General features: G+C 37.3%; 1 protein-coding gene across 4 annotated transcripts in view; it reads left to right on the forward strand.

The window, feature by feature from the left end:
* Tox3 (TOX high mobility group box family member 3) overlaps positions 1-21,854 on the forward strand; it is a 115,456-nt gene that overhangs the window by 85,623 nt on the left and 7,979 nt on the right. For 2 of the 4 annotated variants that reach the window (XM_048355619.1, XM_048355617.1), the window contains exons 2-4: positions 728-790; positions 4,853-5,107; positions 17,857-18,126. In XM_048355619.1, the coding sequence (XP_048211576.1) occupies positions 728-790; positions 4,853-5,107; positions 17,857-18,126 (588 nt within the window). The remainder of the gene's footprint in view (positions 1-727; positions 791-4,852; positions 5,108-17,856; positions 18,127-21,854) is intronic. The other 2 variants (XM_048355620.1, XM_048355618.1) reach the window with 1 other exon arrangement.

Consider the following 21,854-nt stretch of genomic DNA (forward strand, 5'->3'; position numbering starts at 1 on the left):
TGAATGGCCCATTGTGTTAGGGAATGAAATAAAAATGCTGTGTTCATAGGATCCTGCTTATTATTTTTTAAACCACTTTGCACTAAATGTTACATTGAGAGATTAAATATCTCTGCTTTCAGCAGCTCTGATGTATCTAGATATAGCTATGAGCTTTGTTTGCAGATTTAAAAAAGATTCTTTAGTTTTATTTATTTATATTCATGCCACACCCCCGTTCACCAGAAAATAGAATTTGCCTCTTGGGATTGAATTTTACTCCCTTTAATTCACCCTTTTTCCTGCTCACACCTGTGACATCTGTTCTGGAAAAGCCAGGTAGAAAAATTCCCAGCATGCTTTAAAATCTATCATGGTGACTTTCTTGGAAACTCTCTTTCTTCTAACCTCTGACAAATGCCAGTTCAGTAAATGCCACACACTACTGACCAGGCAGCCACATGTTTGTGATTGCCTTCCTTTATTGTTAGTCTTGGTGAGAAACAAAACTATTTTTGAGAATTATTGAGTTAGTGTAACTGCGTGCTTTATTTTCTGGAACTAGCTGACATGGAGCATTGTTCTCTGAAACCATTCATGTTTCAAATTTGATCTCAGTAAAACAAAAAACAAAAAAACAAACAAAATACCTTTACATCAACCTTCTTTCCAAACTATATTTGTGCATTAAGAACCAGAATTCTTCACTATGCCTCTCATTAACACAGGACAATCTGTTTTCTTTCAGTTTGGAAATAATAACTACATGAACATGGCTGAGGCAAACAACGCCTTCTTTGCTGCCAGCGAGGTAGGTGTCTGTCTTAGCGCTGTCCATATTCTGTGTGTTATTTAGATAATATAATAGGCTCGAAGGGAAAAGCAAAGTATCGAATTTATCTCTCTCTCTCCTGTGGCACGAGGTAACGACTTTGGAGGAGAAACGAGCAAAGCCGATTGGAAAAGAAAATAACCTGACAAGACTTTATTACTTGTCCATATGCTGTTGATAACATTCCTAACGTTTGGCAAATCTCGCAAGGAAAAAATTATCTATATATGCAAATAAAAATAAATATGTAAGGAAGCGTGCTAAAAACACACTGAGTATTGATATCTTGGCAATTTGGACACTAGGCTAGAAGCGGCTCATAATAGAAAATATTTTAATTTTATATATCTGTCTCTCAGGATAATTTCATTGAGTGCAAAGGTTTGGAAAACTGTGGCAGACATTTCTTTGGGGCTTGGCAGAGTGATGTGAAGTGAGTGTTTTTGTTGGTATTAGATCTCACAGCCTAGCAAAGAACCTGGCAGTAATATATGCTCAATAAAAGTTACTGAGTGAATAAATGACGGCATGCCCCAACCCCTGATTGTAGCTTGGGACACATCTCAATGCTGTGCCACACTGGCTGTAGGTTTGTCTTCAGTTTGCCAGTGCACAACATTGTCTTCTTGCTCTTTTTATTATGTTTTTCATTGTTGACTCAGAACTGTTGCCTGGTCTCATTGGCCTGCCTTCTAGAAAAACCTCAGAGAACATGATTAGATCTAGAAAATGGTTGATGGTATGAGTGCGATTCATTTTTTTTTTCAGATAAGAACAAACAGAAGTATGAAATTGGTCCAAGTGGAACATTTCTCTGGTGGTTCATGTAATAATAAGTTTTAAAAAGTCTTCATTTTCCAAATACATTCAAATATAGGAGACTGAACTAGCTTGACCCCAGAGGGTGAAAATAATAATGGCTTTGCAAATGATCTTGGAACAGGGAAGCAAGTGATAGGAAAGAAATTAATGCTGAGAAACCATTAGAATAAATGGGGAATCCAGAATTAAGGGCTTTCCAAGATTAATCATTTTTACAGTGACCATCTTCTCTTGGAGCAAGAAGACAGCTGAGATAAGGGAATATTGTTTGGCTCTGGCTGCTGTGTTGTTTGTGATAATGAGCACAAACCCCATCTGTAAAGACAACATGATGTTTCATTCTGTAGGATTTTTTTTCTCCCCCTACATTTGAATCAAACATTGATGAAAGCTCTGCTGCCAGCAGCTGTTCAGAGACAATTTAATTCCAGCTGTGATAATTCACCGTGTCAGACATTGGCTGTTATATGTTGATACAACAGTTCTCCAAATTTGCATTTTTATCAAAAGGAACAAATGTCTTGAACATTTTGGTACAGATGGTATTTAACCATGTACATACTACTGTGAACATGTTCAAGGTAAACACTGAAGAGTCAATATCTGTACAAGAAAATAATAATCACGGAAACTTGAAGTGATTAATCTGACGCTGTTCATATGGCATGGTTAACAAAGTCTCTATCTTTTATTGTGATGTCACACGTGATTATTGGATCTGCTCAGAGAGCCAAGCATTTTGGAGTGGGAATGCCTAACTTTATATTGAATATCTTTTTCTTTTCTTTTCTCTAAGGAATACTTTATATTTAATATTTTACTTGTTTCTAAATGTTGTTTAGAAGTTTAACGTTTACATGTGTAGCATATTAGATAGCATTGTATTATTTTATTTGATGGGAATAAAGCAAAACAACAAATTTCCACTTCAAATTAATTTGTTCTTTAAAATAGTGCCACAGGGACCTTTATCTATAGGATCACTCTTTCTATTTCGTAACCTAAACAGAAAAGAAAATCTCTTTAATTTTGACCATGAGGCATCAAGCTTCCTGTAGGTTAGCGTTGAAGGGGTCATTTTATGTGTTGACAATTGCAATTATAATAACTCCTCCTTCTCAGAAAATAAATCCTGAGTTAGTGTTAATGTACTGCCCTATATTATGTGCCTAATTTCCCAATCACTGCATTAAAAGCAAATTTATTTGGTATCTTAACATTTTAATGAGTACAAACTAATTCAGGAAGACTTTAGATTTGCATGCTATCAAGTCTAAATTGTACCTGAAACCATTTCCATCCAGATATTGCCCTATAGATAACACTACAGGACTTGGATTGTCTAAGATGGAAAATCACACATTCACTTTATGTTGTCTGTCTGTGTCATGAGTGCCCTGACCATTTTTAAAGTACTTTAAATATTTATTGAAATAATATTTCAAGTGTTAATTAAAGTGGTAATGAAAACAGCCAAATGCCACATATCAAGAATGAGTGTTTATCCGTATTGTTAATGTGATATGTTAGATTTCATTAAGCAGTAATGGGGTAGCAAATGAGTCACAAATTACAGTTGCATCTGTTACTAAACCACATTAGTGCCAAAATAACAGCAAATGCAGCCACAGGGTTACATTCATTAGCCAACCACGTTTGTGGCCAATTCTTCCCTTTGTTGCTAAGAACTCCAGTACTGCCAGGAGAAATTGACATCTTTTAGGGTGGATATAAGAATGCATATGTCAAAAAATGTAATATTCCATCCTAGCTTTCTAGTATTATCATAGTGAAGTAGTTTATACTTATTGAATCTGCTAATAACTTAGGGTGATGAATTGTCCTGGTATAGATTCTCCTGCTTGTGATACCTTTCTTTCTGGCAAGATACAAATAATATTTGATAGTTTCTACATGCAAGAATTGTTTTTTTTTTGCTTCTTTTCCCCATTGAGTTTGTTTCACTTTTCTCCCAAGTGGTTATGATGGTATGGTAATTGATAGTTTGAAGAATGATGATTTTTAGCTCTTAATTAGGTCTCTTTACTGATACTAGCAGACTCCAATTATCTTATACCAGTTCATTCTTTCAAATACTATTAATAATAAATGAACTATCACAGTGATCCTTTGAGCTAGGAATAAAAAAAAAAATTGAGGCCTCCTTCTAACCCTTTTCACATCACCAAAAATTTGTATGTTGGCTTTTGGCACCTGTCTGTTTCCTCATTACCTGAACTCTAAGAAAGATGGTTCATGTGGTAGAGCAGGGCTGTCCTGATTTACACTAAAGACACTGTTTAAAAACACAGCCTATAAGAATCTCAGTGGTAGTGCAGAAAAACAAAGCATGGAGATTTACACAGCTGTTGAGGTAGAACACTTGTCTAAAGCAAGTGAGTGAGATCAATGTAGTTAGTGTATCTCTATCAATGCAGCTTCATGCTCTCTAGGTAGTCTTTAAAAGCTAAAGACTAGTAGAAAATGACTCAATAAATATATATTAAGATGTTCATATAAAAGAAAATAACCTTCCTCCTTTTAATAAAAAGGATTGGTACCCTTTAGTATGAACTGCAGTAATTCCTCTACTATAAAACATACCATACACACACACACACACACACACACACACACACACACACACACACTCACAGTTTCTATAGAGATCTTTGCACTGGAGACTACACCAATAAGGAAAAAAAATTTAAAACCCTACAAATTTAATATTACTTGTTTTATTGGTTGTAACAGAATGTAAACATGTATAATGTTCACTTCTGGATTAATGTTGTGTGTGTGTGTGTGTGTGTGTGCACACCACAAAATTGTCAGCATTTTATGAAGCATGTGGATTGTGCAAGCGGTTTGAGCAGTTCTATGAACATATCAATAAAGTGGCAATTTGTTATATAGCCAAATCTAATGTCGCTGATGCTCCAACTAACAACAAAGACAGATGTTGCTAATTAAGTACGCATTAAAAAACTGTTAATACTGATACTCCATTAAAACCATATGATAATGAGACTTAAATCTTTAATCAGAATGATCAGCAAAACTTTATATATGGAAATCTGTGTTTAAGATGTTTTCATATGAGGAATAAATATTTGGCTTACATATGTAGTGTTTTTCAAGCAAAGCCTTTCTTCCCTCCAAGGAGGAATAAAGGCTAAGGTTAGATTATGAGGCTATCTATGCTTTGTTTTCTTTCAGCAGACATTCCATACACCAAGCCTTGGGGATGAAGAATTTGAAATCCCACCAATCACACCTCCTCCAGAGTCAGATCCTGCCCTGGGCATGCCTGATGTACTGCTACCTTTCCAAGCCCTCAGTGATCCGTTGCCTTCCCAGGGAAGTGAATTCACACCCCAGTTTCCTCCACAAAGCTTGGATCTTCCATCCATTACCATCTCTAGAAATCTTGTAGAACAAGATGGCGGACTTCAGAGCAGTGGATTGCATATGGTAAGCACCACGTTTATGGCTTGAAACTGGTTTTTATCATTTGCTCTAATCATGGTAAAGGTTTGAAAATGCATGCTCTGAAGTATTCTGTTGGCTTAATTGGTGGCTGTGTAGATTATTGGTCTTACATTAAACATAGTGGTAGTACTAGATTACCCTTGCCAAACACACACACACACACACACACACACACACACACACACACACACACACACACACGGCTGACTGACAAGATCTTTTTGCTACAAAAACATCTGATTCCTTGGTTTCAAAGTCCCAATCTTGTCTTATCTTTGGTTTAACACAGAGGTGTGCTTGAGTTGAAAGTTTATCCAGCATGAGTTTATTTTACTTTTTATTTTATTTTATTTTTATTTTTTGCCAGTCCTGGGCCTTGGACTCAGGGCCTGAGCACTGTCCCTGGCTTCTTTTTTTGCTTAAGGCTAGCACTCTGCCACTTGAGCCACTGTGCCACTTCTGGCCATTTTCTGTATATGTGGTGCTGGGGAATTGAACCCAGGGCTTCATGTATATGAGGCAAGCACTCTTGCCACTAGGCCATATCCCCAGCCCCAGGCATGAGTTTAGAATTAAAATCCCTTCTGGGATGTTTAGATTTTTTGAACTTGGATTGTAATGTGAAGTTTATGATATATGATTTGGTTCTACTGCAAGTGAATACCAAGCTGTGATACAGAATAAAAGGAAGAAAAGGTACTTATAACCAGTAGAGGGACAGAGGGAGAATGGGTTGTGTGGAGGAAAAAAAGTGTGTGTGTGTGTGAGAGAGAGAGTGTGTGTGTGTGTGATTTATTGTTATAAACATCAAATAAGGCACCCCAGAGAGCCAAGGTTTACTAATGCAATCATTTTATACATATATTTTATAAAAAATATATATATACATATTGGTGGGGGTTTCTTTAGTGTGCAATTATAGTCAGCAATCACCAGAGTAAATTCTGCTGGAATTGTGGTTTTTTTTTCCTACCATAATATGTATGTTATCTAGGTGAGATACTAAGCAGACATTTTAAAGCGAGATTAATAGTTTATAGGGCTTTTTTTTTATAAACCCTGATAAAATGAAACAGATGTGTTGGTTTAACAAAAACAAATCCTATTGCTTGTTTACATAGTTCTATGCACACGAGGACCGTGGCAGTGATGTTTATGGGTTTCATTGTTAATTCCCCAGATAACAGCGTATGATTGCAAAATATGTAGTGGATTAGTGGTACAGAGATTCGGCGTGCTGTATGAAATATAAGATTACTTTCTCAAATAGGATTGCCACAACATCATTTTCTTTGCCTGTGATCTTTTGTGTTTGAGCTGAACATTAGGGTTTTTATTTTTACTTATATTTATTTGTTTTTCTGTCAGAAAAGAATGCAATGAACAGTTCAGGAAACAGTCATTAAGAATTCATAACCAACCCTCGACATCTCATATAATTGTGTCCTGTGGACTTTCATACATGTTTGTCTTCTTGACACTTGAATGGTGGGTTCTGTCCTATTTGTCTGCAGTCAGGCTTGTAATATTGTGTCTGGAAAATAATAAAAATTAAAACAAGGATATTTAGTCACCAAGGGGAGTTTTCCAGGGTTTGCTATTATTCATAGATGCTCAACTGGGCTTGTTCAAGTTGCAGAAATAGTTAAAAGACTGTATAATGGATGCTAAAATGTGTACTTTATTATAAATTGGTAAATATTTATTAATAAATATAAGCATGTGCCTTTAAATTAAACATCTGATGAATTACCTTGCCTTAAAGCTATAAAACTGTTATTGCTGCTATAAAAAAGTGTAAAGGAGGCATTTTGACTATGAAATTTCATTTCATGGTCAATTGAGTTTACTATATTGGAAAGAACTAAAGATGGAATCATAAAATAATTATGATATTCACATACACTTAAAGAACAATGCTTTTACGAACTGGTGTTGAGGGAGAATACTCATTTTTAATGCTGCTTTTGTAATGTATGGCTAATCACTAAAGGGGTTGAATTATTTCATTGATTTTAAAAGTATAGGCACTTTAGCTAAGTGCAGGCTGGTGTCATGGTATTTACGTGGACCTCATTACATTTATGGTTGCCTTTTTTTGAAGTTATGCTCAACCTGAATGCTATTTATTTGGGCTTGAAAACAAAACTAATCTTGTTGGAAATTCTAGTAGAATTACACCTTGAAGAAATGTCATGGGAGTTTAAATCACAAATGTTGGGGGGAAAATGTACTGGGACAGAATTATGATGAATGCAATGTGTCGTTGGCTTTGTTCTATGGACTACCTGACATGTTCACCTATAAACTTGAATTCAGAATCGCCAGAGGCATGGTTAAAAATAGGTTATGTCAGGCTTCTTGTGTGTCTCCCTCCGGGCCCCAAGTTGGCTGGCTACATCATGCTATTCCATAGACACTTCTTTTGGAGATTTCCCTCAGGAAGCTCAGCAGCAAAATAATAAATAATGCTTTATACATCATGCATTCAGCTTCCTGGTGCGCGTGGGATATTTCATACTCTATGCAAGCACCAAGTTTTATTATCCAAATGAAGATGGCTGTCTTTAGGATTGCTATGGTGAATTAAGACTCTCATATAAGAAGAAAAGCCGGCTTGTTTATGTTGTATGTAACCTGCTTTTCTTCAGGGCTTCCTTGGTTTTCCTTTCGAATGAGTGACAGTTTGTCACATTACTGATTAGCTGCATTATTGTTGGTTATAAGAACAACATGTTTATCTTCCTTAAATTTATGCTATTATATTTAAAAATGGAAAGCAGGAATAAAAAAGGGGGGAGGATTAAAAGACTCCAATGATTAGCATTCACATTTCAAAATATGCAAATCATGCCCTAGTATTCAAAAGCGAGTTGCTGAAAAATTGAATGAGGATACATTTGTGGCTTCAAAGAACAACCTTGATTTGCTTGTCGTGGGTATGTGTATTTTAAATCAGGATGCGGTTGGCAAGTCAAAATCAACAGTAGACTTTGCTTAGAAATTTGGTACATCCAGGCATCATTGTCAGTTCACATGATCATTTGGAAATTATTTTAATCTATAAAAGATTGCAATTCGGAAAAATCTACAATATGTGCTCCAAAGGGTTTTTTTTTTAACACCTCTCTATAATCTGCCCAGCCCACTGAGTAGCACTGACATCAGTAGTCCATCAATTTCAGAAAGTGGATTATTTTTACTAGACAGCTATTGTGACATATTGGGTCAGTCATAAATGAAAGATATTCATGCAAGCATGCAATACTTGTAATGAAGTCTCACTCTGACCTTCTGTATGATTGATTCTGTAATTTAGTTTTCTCAGGCAGTGCCTGAAATGAAATGAAATCATGTTGAACAAGTTTTGAATACCCACAGTGCACCAGGAGAAGAAAAATCTGCAGCCCCAGAGGCTTGAGAGAGAGCAGATGAACGATTTATCTCTATGCTATTATAGCCTTTGCCAGCATTCAACATTTCTTTTTTTTTTTTTTTCTTATTTGGCTTAAGTACTTAATTCTGCAGGTAGCTGTAAATGGGAAAATAAAATGCTGTTCAGATTTAAAATGACAGGACAGGAGTATGTGCAAGGGACTGATAAAATATCTTGAATAGAACTGACCTTTCATGTAGCTGAAAGTTACTGGGGGATTCATGCTCATAATTACCATATAGATTATTTTTATTTCTTTCCTGCAATGAAACATTTCAGAGAGCAGTAGTGCTGATTGAATGAAAATTGAACTTGTTAACATTCTTTTCAGCTTAGCCTGTTGTACATAACAGAAGGTTAGCTTTGATGAATTTCAAAACTCTCTTTGATATCTAAGAAACAGACAGTAAAATAATTGTCTCTAGTCAGATAGCTTGTATGCCCCCCCAAAAGAAAATTTCTAAAACATACTGATAATTCACACACGTTTTCTTCATACATTATGTTTCATGTGTAGAGGACCCACAGTCCTTGTTTGATACTGCTTCGGATTTAATTGTGATGGCACGTATTTATAGAAAATACTACGCGGGTGTTGTGGTAATAGCAAGTGAAGTATTGGAAAATTGAAAAGGGTGAAGGTAAAGGAGGTGTGTTTGAGTGTGGGAGTATCTGGACTTGTTAAGGGGACTAAGTGGGGAGAGATTGTGAGAGAGAGAGAGAGAATACTTACACAGTGAAGATCATTATAAGCTCTTAAAATATTTATAAGAGTCTTAAATCATAAAGCACACAGATAATCTCCTTTGATCAGAAATATGGGAATTTATCAAAATAATGTATCTAAAATTCTGATGCTTATTTGACAAGTTTTTATTCCCTCTCCCCCCAAGATTGTCATGGCTTTTCATTTTGAAGTAGAATTATATATTTTTCTGTCTTTACAAAATGACTTCCATGCCATCTTAAACTAAAAAAAAAAGAAAAAGAAAAAGAAAAAGAAATCTTACATTAAAAGGAATAGCAGACTTTCAATTAATACATTGTTTTTAGCAATGTTGCTTAATGTGTTACAGATAAAACAGTTATTTCATGGGCCATTAATGTGTTTAATGCGTGGAACGTTCTATTAAAACAAGCCTTCTTATTATTATGAACATGTTCATTGCCGTTGTCCGTGGAGGCTGTGTAGCTGAATTCCACAGGATGATAACCATTTAGCCATTGGGGAGGTTGGGGGAGGAGGGACCAACAGTCTCTCCTACAAATTGAATGATTACTTCAGTCTTGTTTAGTTTGGGTCAGGTAATATTTTTTTATTCTAAGTTAACTATAGAGAGACACAATTTAAAAGAGCAAAAACCTCACTTTGGACATAAAAAGCCCTAACTGTAACAAGTCTAAAGTATGAAATTGAAACCACATTAACCTTAACTAAATATGTACTGAGTTCCTACTAAGTGCTAGGTAGTGTTATATGTATTAAGAAGCTGATTATGCTAATGAAATTGTTTTCTCGATCACTAGTACCTCCTCCATGTAATAGGACAACTCAGGAGTCTGAATAATGTTTCAAAGATGCTTATCAAAGTTAGCTCTAATTTAGCTGTTACTATTCCCTGACAGTTTTCTGCCCTAAATGCCACTCCACAATTTACGTCTGCCTCCCTTTGTACAGCAATTGGCCTTGATCATACAGGGCTTGGAAATAAGTATTCGTTACTTGGCCTGAAAAACTACCCAACTGGATCACATGGGGGCTGTCTTCAAGGTCAATTTCAGGGTCAGCTATTAAAATAGGAACATGTTCCAGATTTCTACTAAACCCAGCTAGCCAGCTTGTCATGTAGTATGATACATGATACTTGTCTGATTTATGACTTTTAAAAGGAAGCACTGTTCCAAAGTTATGCTATGAATTTATTTCCCTCTATCTTCTTTTTAGTATGTATCTATAGTTGAATATTGCGAGCATATCACTGTGATTCAGGGACATGAAAGACACCATTCTATACTACTTAGATTCCCAAATAAAACTTGACATGGTGGTGCAGGTACTTAGAAAAGATGAAATTTATTACCAGGATCCCAGTTCTTTTATGCACAACACCTGTCTTCCTCTAAAATTTCACCTTTGCTTATCACTTGTTCCCTCCCTACCAGACTGTGAACTTTAGGAAGGCAGGACCTTGATCTGTTTCTTTTGCTAATCTTCCCCTCTCTGGGCCTGGAACAGCATGGCTGCCATTATGATTTCATTTATTCAGTGTATGAATGAATGCATATGAACAAAAGGATGCTTATTTGTTATCAAAGCATACCTTGACTGCTAAATTATAACCTAGAGGGAAAGGGAACTCAAAAGTGTAAACAGATGTAAAGGTGGAAGAAAATAAGCACAAAGGAACTCCAGGATGGATAACTAAAATACCACTAAGTATGTGATAATGAACTCTTTTTTTTTTTTTTTTTTTTTTTTTTTTTTTTTTTGGCCAGTCCTGGGCCTTGGACTCAGGGCCTGAGCACTGTCCCTGGCTTCTTTCCGCTCGAGGCTAGCACTCTGCCACTTGAGCCACAACGCCGCTTCTGGCCGTTTTCTGTATATGTGGTGCTGGGGAATCGAACCTAGGGCCTCGTGTATCCGAGGCAGGCACTCTTGCCACTAGGCTATATCCCCAGCCCAATAATGAACTCTTAAACTTTTTTTTTTTGTGCTGGTCCTGGAGCTTGAACACAGGGCCAGAGCACTGTCCCTGAGATTTTTAAAATTTTTCTCAAGGCTAGTGCTCTACCATTTGAGCCACAGCTCTACTTATGGCTTTTTGGTGTTTAATTGGAGAAAAGAGTCTCACAGACTTTCTTGCCCAGGCTGGCTTTGAACTTTGATCCTCAGATCTCAGCCCCTCTGAGTAGCTAGGATTACAGATGTGAGACACGAGGATGTGGCTACTCTTGAAAATTGTATTTTGCTAAGAAGCTATTAATTAACTTAGAGACACCTGTTTTCTACAAAAATTTCATGGGTGGATATGTCCGTTTGATGGTAATCCTGAGAGTAGCTACTAAGTAGAAAGTATCTCTTACAGTACAGGTATTTTGATGAATATAGAATTGGTGGTAGGTGGGTCTGTAATTATCATTGGCATGCACTTGGCTTAATGGAATTTGTTTCAGTATCTAGTGGGGGTAGAAATATAATAGCTGAGTGTAACTTTGATTGATTATTGTTAATTTGTATGTGAAATTTTACCATTGGTATAGGACATAGCTAAATAATTGAGCATAAAATTACTCGCTTGAATTTCCTACTTGTAGTTATTCAGATTTATTAATGCAAAGTAATTTTTATTACAGATAATTATTTAATTACTCCATTTCTCAAGAAATATTGATTAAAACCTGGCACAGTATAAATATATTTAGTTACACTCACTAGCACATTTGGGTTATTTGCTTCTTAATTGGATGTTATCCTCTATTATGAAAACCTGATACTGGATTATAACAGAGAATGATTATTTGTAAGCATAAATACAAGGCGCATTAAGCATATTTGCATATGAGATCTAAAAGATTGTTTATGGTGAAACCAACCCAGGTGAAAGGAAAGACCATCGTGAAGAGTACAAATAGGTAAAATAGAATAGTAATAATAGTTAAGGTAAAAAAAAATCAGTTTAGAAGCATGTATCTTACATTTGCAAAAGAAGGGAACAGGCAGGTAGAGAATGCCAGGATGATGTCACAGATGATGTCACATGCTTCCCATCTGAATAGATACAAGAGATTTAAATATGTAGAGGAGGTAGAGTTTTCTTGGCTTCTACATCCGAACGAACGTTTATCTTTATCTACGATCTACAACTATGGTAATGTAATGTAGTCATTTACCCACTGAGGAAGAGTTCCCCCTTTCAGTTCTCTTTCAGTCCTAATTCCATGAAGACAGAGTTGGGGATTCATACATTTTTTTCACACCCCTTATTTGTCCTTCCTAATTAAGAGAGGGTAGAACTTTGGCTCCAAGCCTTCAGCAGGAACCAGTATGTCAAGGATTCTAACAGTATATTACCTCTGTTTCTAGGTATTAATTTGACATTCCATTTGTCATGAGTGATTCTAGTTTTTCCTCTAGGTTAGTGATCTAAAGTTCCTCTCTTAATATAAAATTATTCAGATTTTAACAGTTCACTCAAATGATTAATGTGCAATAATAGACTAGGTTCCTGGCAATTTAAGAAAATGATGGACTGCTTCCAGTTTCCTGTTTTAGAAAAAAAGCTAAGGACAAAGAGGCCGATGGAACAGGTAGAGAAAGCAAAGCTCGTAGGCAGCCTTGCTTTTTCTTAGCATGGCATCACGGGCCTCCCGTAGCCTCTCCCATGCTGTACTTCTTCATGCTCTGGACCTTGGCACACCTTTGTCTCTGCTTGAGATTCTCTGTCCTTGTTTCTGGCTTAGTTAGCTTCCTCTTCGCTTTATACATCACCTCACTGGGTCCTGCTCAGGGGAACATCCCACCATTTCCCCCTACCCCTCTCCCTTTCACCTGGCCTGACCCACGTCCAGCTCTTCTGGCTTCCTTCTCATTCCTCAAGCACACCACGCTCTCTTGCACCTCAGACTTCTCATACACCTGCAATAAGTTTTTCCCTGGTTTCCTGGTTGGCCGGTACAGGTCCTTCAGCATCAGGGCAAAGATCACTGTATCTGAGAGCACTTTCTTACTGGCCTAGTGTTTATTATTATTTTTTGTATAGCATATTTATTTTCTTCTTGATACTTATCCCAATTTTAACGTTGCTAATGCTCATATTTTCTTTTTAGGGATAGGATGTAGGCTTTAAATATTTACTACAACCCTACTATCCCAAGAAGGTGATTTCCATAGTAGTCATCTAACACAGTAGTTCTCTCCAAGAGAGATTTTTGTCATTTGTCAGTATCAAGAGACATTTTGGTGGTGACAACCTGGTGGTGAAGGGTGGAAAACAGTTGACAGTGAACATTCTACATTGAACAGGATGCCTTCCCTCAACAAAGAAGTCAATAGCATTAAAGTTTAGAAATTCCTGTGTAATACCATCAATAAGGGAACAAAGACATAAAAGAGAGAATGAGAGTTGGATGCATAGGTCAGTTGGTAGAGCCCTAGACAATGACTGAAAGCTTCAGGTACTGAGTTTGAGTCCTGGTCTCAGAACTAACAGAGAGGCACACACACATACACATACACACACACACACACACACACACACACACACACACACACACACACAGAGAGAGAGAGAGAGAGAGAGAGAGAGACAGAATGAGTTTTGTTTTCACAAATACTAAGAATTTTAGGAGATGATGCAAGCAAACATTGCATATTGCCAGCTGCAGGGTACAGCTCAATCTAGAGCTCATCTGCCATGAGTAAAGTTTTTGGATCAGCCTCCAGTACTGAACAAAGAAATTTAAAGAAAATATGAAGTTGAAAAATATACCAGGTCATGTCAGGCCCTAGTGACTCACACCTGTAACCCTAGCTACTCAGGAGGCTAAGATCTGAGAATTGCAGTTTGAAGTCAGCCCTGACAGGAAAATCTGTGAGAATCATCTCCAATTAACTACCAGAACACTGGAAGTGGAGCTGTGGTTCAAAGTGGCAGAGCTTTAGTTTTGAGCACAAAAGCTCAGGGACAGTGTCGGGGCACTGAGTTCAAGCTCCAGGAACAGAAACAAACAACAAAAAAAAGATATCAGGACTCAGATTTTAGTATTGGATATGATAATGGCAATCTCTTATAATCTACTTATTGCTTTGCCTTTAAGTAATAATAATTGGTAAATGTTTTAAGACCTAATTTTAGTGAGAGATAATGATTTATAGAAACATACTAAATTTCTTAGGGCCATATTTATGGTTATGCAATTATTGTATAATTGCTAGGGGAGGAATTATGAAATATTTTGGAAGAGTATATATAAATTACTCTGTCCTACATTTTATTATAGTAAATTTCTTTGACTATCCAAACTTTTGTTTAGAGTGCTGCTAAAAAGAGTCACATGTAATTTTCACATTTTCAAAGATATGATCATTGATTTAACTTGCCTGGTACATGATGGATACATAATAAACACTTCCAAACTGAGTTGATGTTTTTCTCTTGTAAGCTGGAGTTATAAGATGAAAGAAAACACCCTCTAGAGGTTACTTTCTGGGTGGAAAATGATCAGGGCTCCATGATTAAGGATCAAATCTCTCAAAGCAGTTGTTAATAGTTGGTATCCCTAAAGGAGCATGAATTTCCAAAGACACACTTTGACCATTGATCTTATTATACTGTAATCTTTATATGTCAAATGTTATTACTGGAAAATGCTGGGCCATGCAAACTTTAGCACATTTTGATGTGTTGATTATGTGAGTCAGAGACTCCTTCAACATATTCTGGAGATCTTTGGTGTCTTGTGGACAAGAAAGATGAACCAGAATCTATTTGAATCTGAAGACAAAGTGGATGTCTCTTATGTTTTATCTAAGACTGGCCCCATACTCTGCAGAAAGGTTTTTATACTTCTTCCTGACTGCAGAAGAATGCCATCTTTCACAGTGGAATATGAAAGGAATGCTTATAAAACAAAGAGGGGGTGATGGTGATGGAGAACCCAGGCCCATTCTCCTATTCTCCTCTCTCGGCACCATTTACCATTGAGGTCTGGTGGCATCCTGAGAGCATAGTTTTTCCATTGAGCAAGAGTCAGTAGCTAACTCAGTAATTTAAGGAACACATCTTCTCTGTTCAGGAATTGGTACAATAATAATCCCTAATCCAGAGGCTTTTCAGGAGACTATATTTAGTTGATACATGTGAAGTTTAGCACATGTCCTCGCACTTAGTTAATACCCAGAGAAAGTTCCTGTGTAGTACCATGAACCTTGACTGTGCAAGGAGCCCTCAGGTAGCCCAGCTTCGTAATCTAGGTATAAACGGCAGGTGGGACTCAGGAAGTGCTGGTGAAGCCTTGAGGGCCTGGTTCTTGGTCATCTGTTTGTTGATAAGATTCATCTAAAATGCCATAGCTATGAGTAAATCAGTCAAGCATCTGCACTGATTTTTCACAGGTACTGGAACAAAGCAAGCCAAGTAACTTCTCTGTTAGTGAGAAGACTATATAATGGCATTATCATAGTTCAAGGCCATGCCAGTTAGCTCATTAACTATTATACAGTTGGAACAAATGTACTTAATTTAAATGTATTCAGCACCCCAATTTAAATAGTTAAGAGTGACATATATGGAGGCTAAAACTAGAAGTAAGATAGCCTAATTGCCTGTCATTGAGACTAGAAATGAAATAAGGGAACACAGTCAAACTTTAGAAAAACAGGGCAGACTGGACCTACAGCTCAATTTCTAGGTGCACTTTCTAGGTGAACTTTCCTTTAAAAATTTAATTTTATTGTCAAGGTGATATACAGAAAGGTTACAGTTACATATATAAGGTAGCGGGTACCTTTCTTATAAAATTTGTTACCTACTTCCTCCTTTTTCTCCCACCTTGATAGGGTGCCAATGAAAAGAAAATTAGGACAAACTTAATATACAATTCGCTTTTGTGACCCAAGTCTGCAAAATGATGCCTGCCAGAGTAACACTGCCAGTGAAATGCAGGAGGGAGGGATTGTCCTGATATGGGTGACATTATTCTCCAGGATTCAACTGTAATTTAAAAATTCTGAAGTTAATAAGAGATGGGAAATTTCTATGTTAAATAGTATGTCCTAGCAATTAGCTATTCTGGCTTCTTCTGTTTAATTTTTTCCTGAGTCAGATGCTTTGGTTTTTGCTTATTATCCTGACTGGGGCTGGGAAGGAGGTTGCTATCAGCTTTGGTGGGTGGAGGCTGATGAAGAATTTACAGGACTTACCACAAACAGACTGAGGCTGCCCAACTAAAACGGTCAGTTTCAAAAAACTAGTTATCAACTGAGATTGATAAATAGTTCTCTAGGTAGTGCACATAAAGCTAATCTAGTGTTTTTAAGCAACTTCCTAACACTTGGTAGTATGGATTAAAACAGAATTCATTCAACCAGTTTCCTTTAATATAAACTCTTACTGGCATTTGTATATTTAATATTAAGAAAGTAACTACCCCTATTTAGTTATTTACAACTCATTGTGTTTCTTTTAAGAAAAAAAAGAACAGTTAAGTATTTATAGGCTTGGATATAAAATTAGATTCTGGGTCAATGAGAGTCAAGAGAATTTTGTTTCAGCCAAATAACAGACTCATTCTAAATAACAACTCTGAAGGAAATTATTTGAGAAGCATGTCTTCATTTTTGAATTCTTTGGAATTAAACATGCAGGGGAAGAAAAAGAGTCAGCACTGACCCTAAAGTCTTTTGTAGGATCCCTCTCCCCTAAAAGAAAACAGAGGAGGTTAATTTGGAAGTCAGTGATAAAATTTACAGAGAAAATGAATTCTGATGATCTGTGTGTTCTCTTTAGACATGTTTTTAAAGTCCACTAGGACATTAAATCATGAAGAGTTCAACCAAAGAGAACAAAGTAGTTTTAAGTGAGAGAAACGGTATTCCATCCATAGGACACAGAGTTGACTTCCAGACCCCCTTGACAGTGTAATTGAGAATCAGAGCGATGCTCTGGGTAACTGTGATAGTTGCACAGAAAGGATGCCCTGCAGCAAACAGATGTTACTCTGGAAACAAAATCTCTGCACATTTCTCAGCCCGTCTCCTCTGCATGCCATGTGGGTTCTTGGAAGGATAAAGCTGGGGACTAGCTCTCCTTCCCTCACACAGCTGGATGGCAGCGATAGAATCCGTGCTAGGTATGGGAAGGATGCAAATCAGATGGTCAACCCTGAAGAGTTAGTTGGTCTCTGCTTCAGCCCTTCCTCTGCCACCAGCTTTCTCAATGAATAACAAGAACTGTTAGGCTTTCTTTTTTCAAATATATATCCTCCCTTCCTCTCTTCCTCTTCCTTTCTTTCCCTCTCTCCCTCTCTCCTTCCCTTTTTCCCTCCTTCCCTCTTTTGCTTATCCAGAGACAATGCTACAGTAAACACCCTGGCATACCTGTTTGGATTTTGTCCTCTGACTATTTCACTTTCTGGCCTGAGTCTTTGTATTTAATAAATTTGCTGAGACCATCATCCCGCTATAGGTCTATCTTGCCAAAATTTTAACAAGTCAGCCTAAGAGACTGTTAACCTTGTAAGTCCATTGAGACTTGAAAAAACTAAAATTCTTTTCCCTTTGCTGTTGCCTTTATAGGATCAGAGCCACACACAAGTGTCACAGTACCGTCAGGATCCCTCCTTGATCATGAGGTCCATTGTGCACATGACCGACGCAGCTCGTTCTGGCATCATGCCTCCTGCCCAGCTTACTACCATCAACCAGTCTCAGCTCAGCACCCAACTCGGCTTGAATTTGGGAGGTGCCAGTATGCCTCACACATCCCCCTCGCCCCCAGCAAGCAAGTCAGCCACTCCCTCTCCTTCCAGCTCCATCAATGAAGAGGATGCTGATGAAGCCAACCGAGTAAGTCACAACTGACTTGGCATGGAACCCACCAGAAACCAGCCTCACCACTCCACTCCCCTGACTCATGGCTGTGATTTCATTCAGTGTTGACTTCTTTTTCCTGTGAAAATGATTTTAAATAGTATTTATCTGAAATATTATTTAAATTTACGATGGCTTAATTTTTTCCTTGATTTTTTTCATTTATTTTTGGTGGAAAAGGTTTAAACAGGGAATTGGGAGACCTTGATTCTGTGAGTTTTAAGGCAGGAGCAAGTCATTTAACTCTTATAGGCCTAATTTTCCTACTCTGCAAATTGGATGGTGTTTCCTGTCTAGAAACTTCCAGAAATTTTAGACTTTCCACACATTCTAACTTGCTTCTAAGTCAGTGTCAATGTAAGCAAGTGTCCTTTGATTTGTAGGCCCACCTTTGTCACATTTGATAGCTTTATACCTTCAATGATGGTTCTCACCCTGTAAATTCCATAACCATTTTGTTTGCATTTGTTGTTGAGAACCATGTAACTCAGATGGGTGTGGATTCCAGCTGCATAGGTATGCTTAGACTGGATAACTTTAGTGAGAAAGAGCACTGTGGAAGTCCACAATTACTTGTTACTTTTACCAACTCTGTGCTGTGTATCTACTCTGTCCTTCACATTTTCCTTGGTTCTAGTGATACAAAGATGAATAGGAAGATGGGAATGTAGCTCACTGGTAGATCACTTGCCTTTCATACTTAAGATTGGACTCAATGCCCAGTATGAAAAGAGTAAAATAAAAAGATTTATGAGAGAATTACTACCCAAGGGACTCCCCACTCGGGATGAATAGCAATGTTTAAAACTAGCTCCAGATGTGATTAGTGGTATAATTGATGGATCTAGTGTGCTGAGATTATAATCGATTCTGCTTGGGAGAGTGATTTGAGGAAGACTTTATTGAGAAGGTTGTATTTGAATTAGGTCTAAGAGGATACATAAAAGTTTGTGAGGCAGAAGAGAGGCTGCCATTGTAGAAAAAGGAACAATGAGGAGTGATGGAAAGTGCATGTCAATTTATGACTTGTCATGAAGCTTGATATGAGGGAGGAAAGAAATAGAAGGGAAAAAAATGACCTAAATTTCGTGGCCTTTCTTCTGTTGGTAGTTGAGAGCTGATTAATTATTTGCACAGATGGAAGGCATAAGCAAATTGATGCTTTAGAAAGACAAACTTGGCTTTATGTAGAATACATTACAAAGGGAGGGACCAGAGAAAAGGAAATCCATTAGAAGACCCTTTTGTTATGTTTTCTATTATCAGGAAGGAGTAAGTAGGAAGTACCAGATTAATGAGAGAGAGAGAGAGAGAGAGAGAGAGAGAGAGAGAGAGAGAGAGAGAGATTATGCTAGACTTTGAAAAAGAGATAGGTTGGCTTGAGTTATCAGTAATGTGATACGTTGGATATCAGTAATAGGATCTCACTGGAAAGATAGAAATGATTCCCCTCCCCATAGAGAGGATGAGTTTGACACATACTGGTTGAATTTAGGTGCTTTTATTTGTGTTCAGAGTTCAGTTCTTTGGAAATGGAACTACACATTGGGGACTATTAGCACATAAATGTGGAAACATAAAGGAAACAGGGATTCATTAAGAGTGTAAGCAACAAGTCCATGCCCTAACTCTTTGTAGAGAGACTGAGAGAGTTATGAGGAACAGGGGAGGGATGTTAGAAATCAAAGGGGCTGCAGAAGCCAAAGGGATTTCAAGTGGAGAGTTTGGTCTTGAAGCATCACTTGAGTACCCCTCCTCCAACCCTGGGGTTGGAACATGTGTAGCTAGTTGGTCATGCATAGAGCTGGTCATACCTACAGAACTTCCTTGTAGTAGGTGAGAAATAATGGACAGCCAGGTAGCAACTGGCCACTGGGCATTCATTCAAATGGATCCCATTTGCCACGCTCCCCCCAATGGATCCTACTTACTTTGAATCAAACTGAAATGTCACATCTTACTAAGGAGTGCCCTTCTCCAGGACTCCATTTTAACTGAAGGTTGAAATCTTACGTGGCGACAGGGAATCTAGTTTGTTAACTTTTAAACAACTTCAGAAGGAAATTAAAACAAACATTAATTATGTCTTTTTTGGGGGTAATGTTATTTCTACAGCTTTCCCAACCTCTTAAAATCAACCACACAGAGGTTTTTTTTAGGAGAGTTAATCCTGAGCTTTTGTTTAAACCATAGGATCCTTTGATTCTGATTTATTCTTAATAAACAGCCCTGGTGGTTAGGGCAAGTCATAGTTTCCCAAGATTGGCATCAAAAGCTATTGGTATTTGAAAGCTGACTTACAAAGAATTAAACTTTCAGCTCCCTTCACTGGAGAAAAGTTGCACGGGAAATGCACTGGTCAGGGTACTATTAACAATAACAGTGCCAAGTTCTCTTCCAGGAAAATAATATAGTTGTGTGGCTCAATTAGAAAAATGTGTGTTTGTGTGTGTGTTTTTCATCGAAAGAAAACTTGGTTCCAATTTAAGTTGTGACTGAAAAATATCCAATTCTCTTGCAACCTCAGATACATTAAGTGGAGTTAAGCAAGTTCCATTTACTCTGATAACTTAATAAAAAAGACTTTGGGATCTACAGAATTACTTTGAGTGTGTTACAAAAACTGTCCTTTTGACGGAGAGGTGAGGTACATCTCAACACATTTAATCCACTTGCACCAGGTGTGGGTGGTCTTAGCCTTCAAGAAATGCAAATCTATTGGGCAGCCAATGGTTTCTTAATGATTTGATGGTTTAAAACTTTCCAAAAAGAGTTACTTCTTAGTTTCCTCCCTAAGAATTTTAACAGTTGGATTAAGTTTCAAATGAGTTTCATTTGGAACATAATACTATCTAGGAATATTTGATTTGGATTCAAAGCCAGTCTGTTCTATCAGTATCTTGAATATGTCTCCCTTGATCTTACCCAGGTTTGGCTGTGTGTGTGTGTGTGTGTGTGTGTGTGTGTGTGTGTGTGTCCCAGGGCTTGAATTCAGGGTCTTGAATTTGGATTTCTTGCATATTTCTGGCTCTCAACCATGTGAGCCACTCTACCAGCCCAGCATTTCACTAGTTAACAGGAGACTCCATTGTCTCCCAGTCTTTTCTTCCCAGGCTTGCTTTGAATCTCAGTCCTCTAAGGCTCAGTCTCCTGTGTCGCTAGGATTTTATAGGCATGAACCATTGGTGCCTGGATTAAAGTATGGCATTTAAGACAGATTTTACCAAACACTTCAGGATTCTTCATGAAATTAACTTCAAAATTCTCTTCAGTATGGTCATATTATAATCTGGAGGAGAAAAAAGAAAGTTGATAAAACATTTCCTTGTTTTTCTGATAAGTGGGTAAGGCTACTAGAAAGATATAAATGTGGGGTTTTATGCCTTGCTATATTTATCTTTGTGATTTCGGGGTACACATTGTGAGTATGTGTACTCCATGGAAGCGGTCTTGTGGGCATATCCAGGAAAACAGATTCTGATTTGTCTTCTTGTTAGTGTTGGTGATTTTTTATTATTGACTCTTGTTCTTTCATAGATTTTTAATTTCATGAAAAGAATCAATTTCTATTCTCCAGGTAGAGACATTTTTATGTCTCTCATTCTGTTAAGAAAGTTCTTATTTTAGAAAATAACAATGACCTTTCTTTTACTGTGCAAGTGCGGCGATTATAGCTAATTTTGAATTGAGTTTTCAGAAATTCA

This window comes from Perognathus longimembris, chromosome 10 (genome assembly GCF_023159225.1).
Source record: "Perognathus longimembris pacificus isolate PPM17 chromosome 10, ASM2315922v1, whole genome shotgun sequence".
NCBI lineage: Eukaryota > Metazoa > Chordata > Mammalia > Rodentia > Heteromyidae > Perognathus > Perognathus longimembris.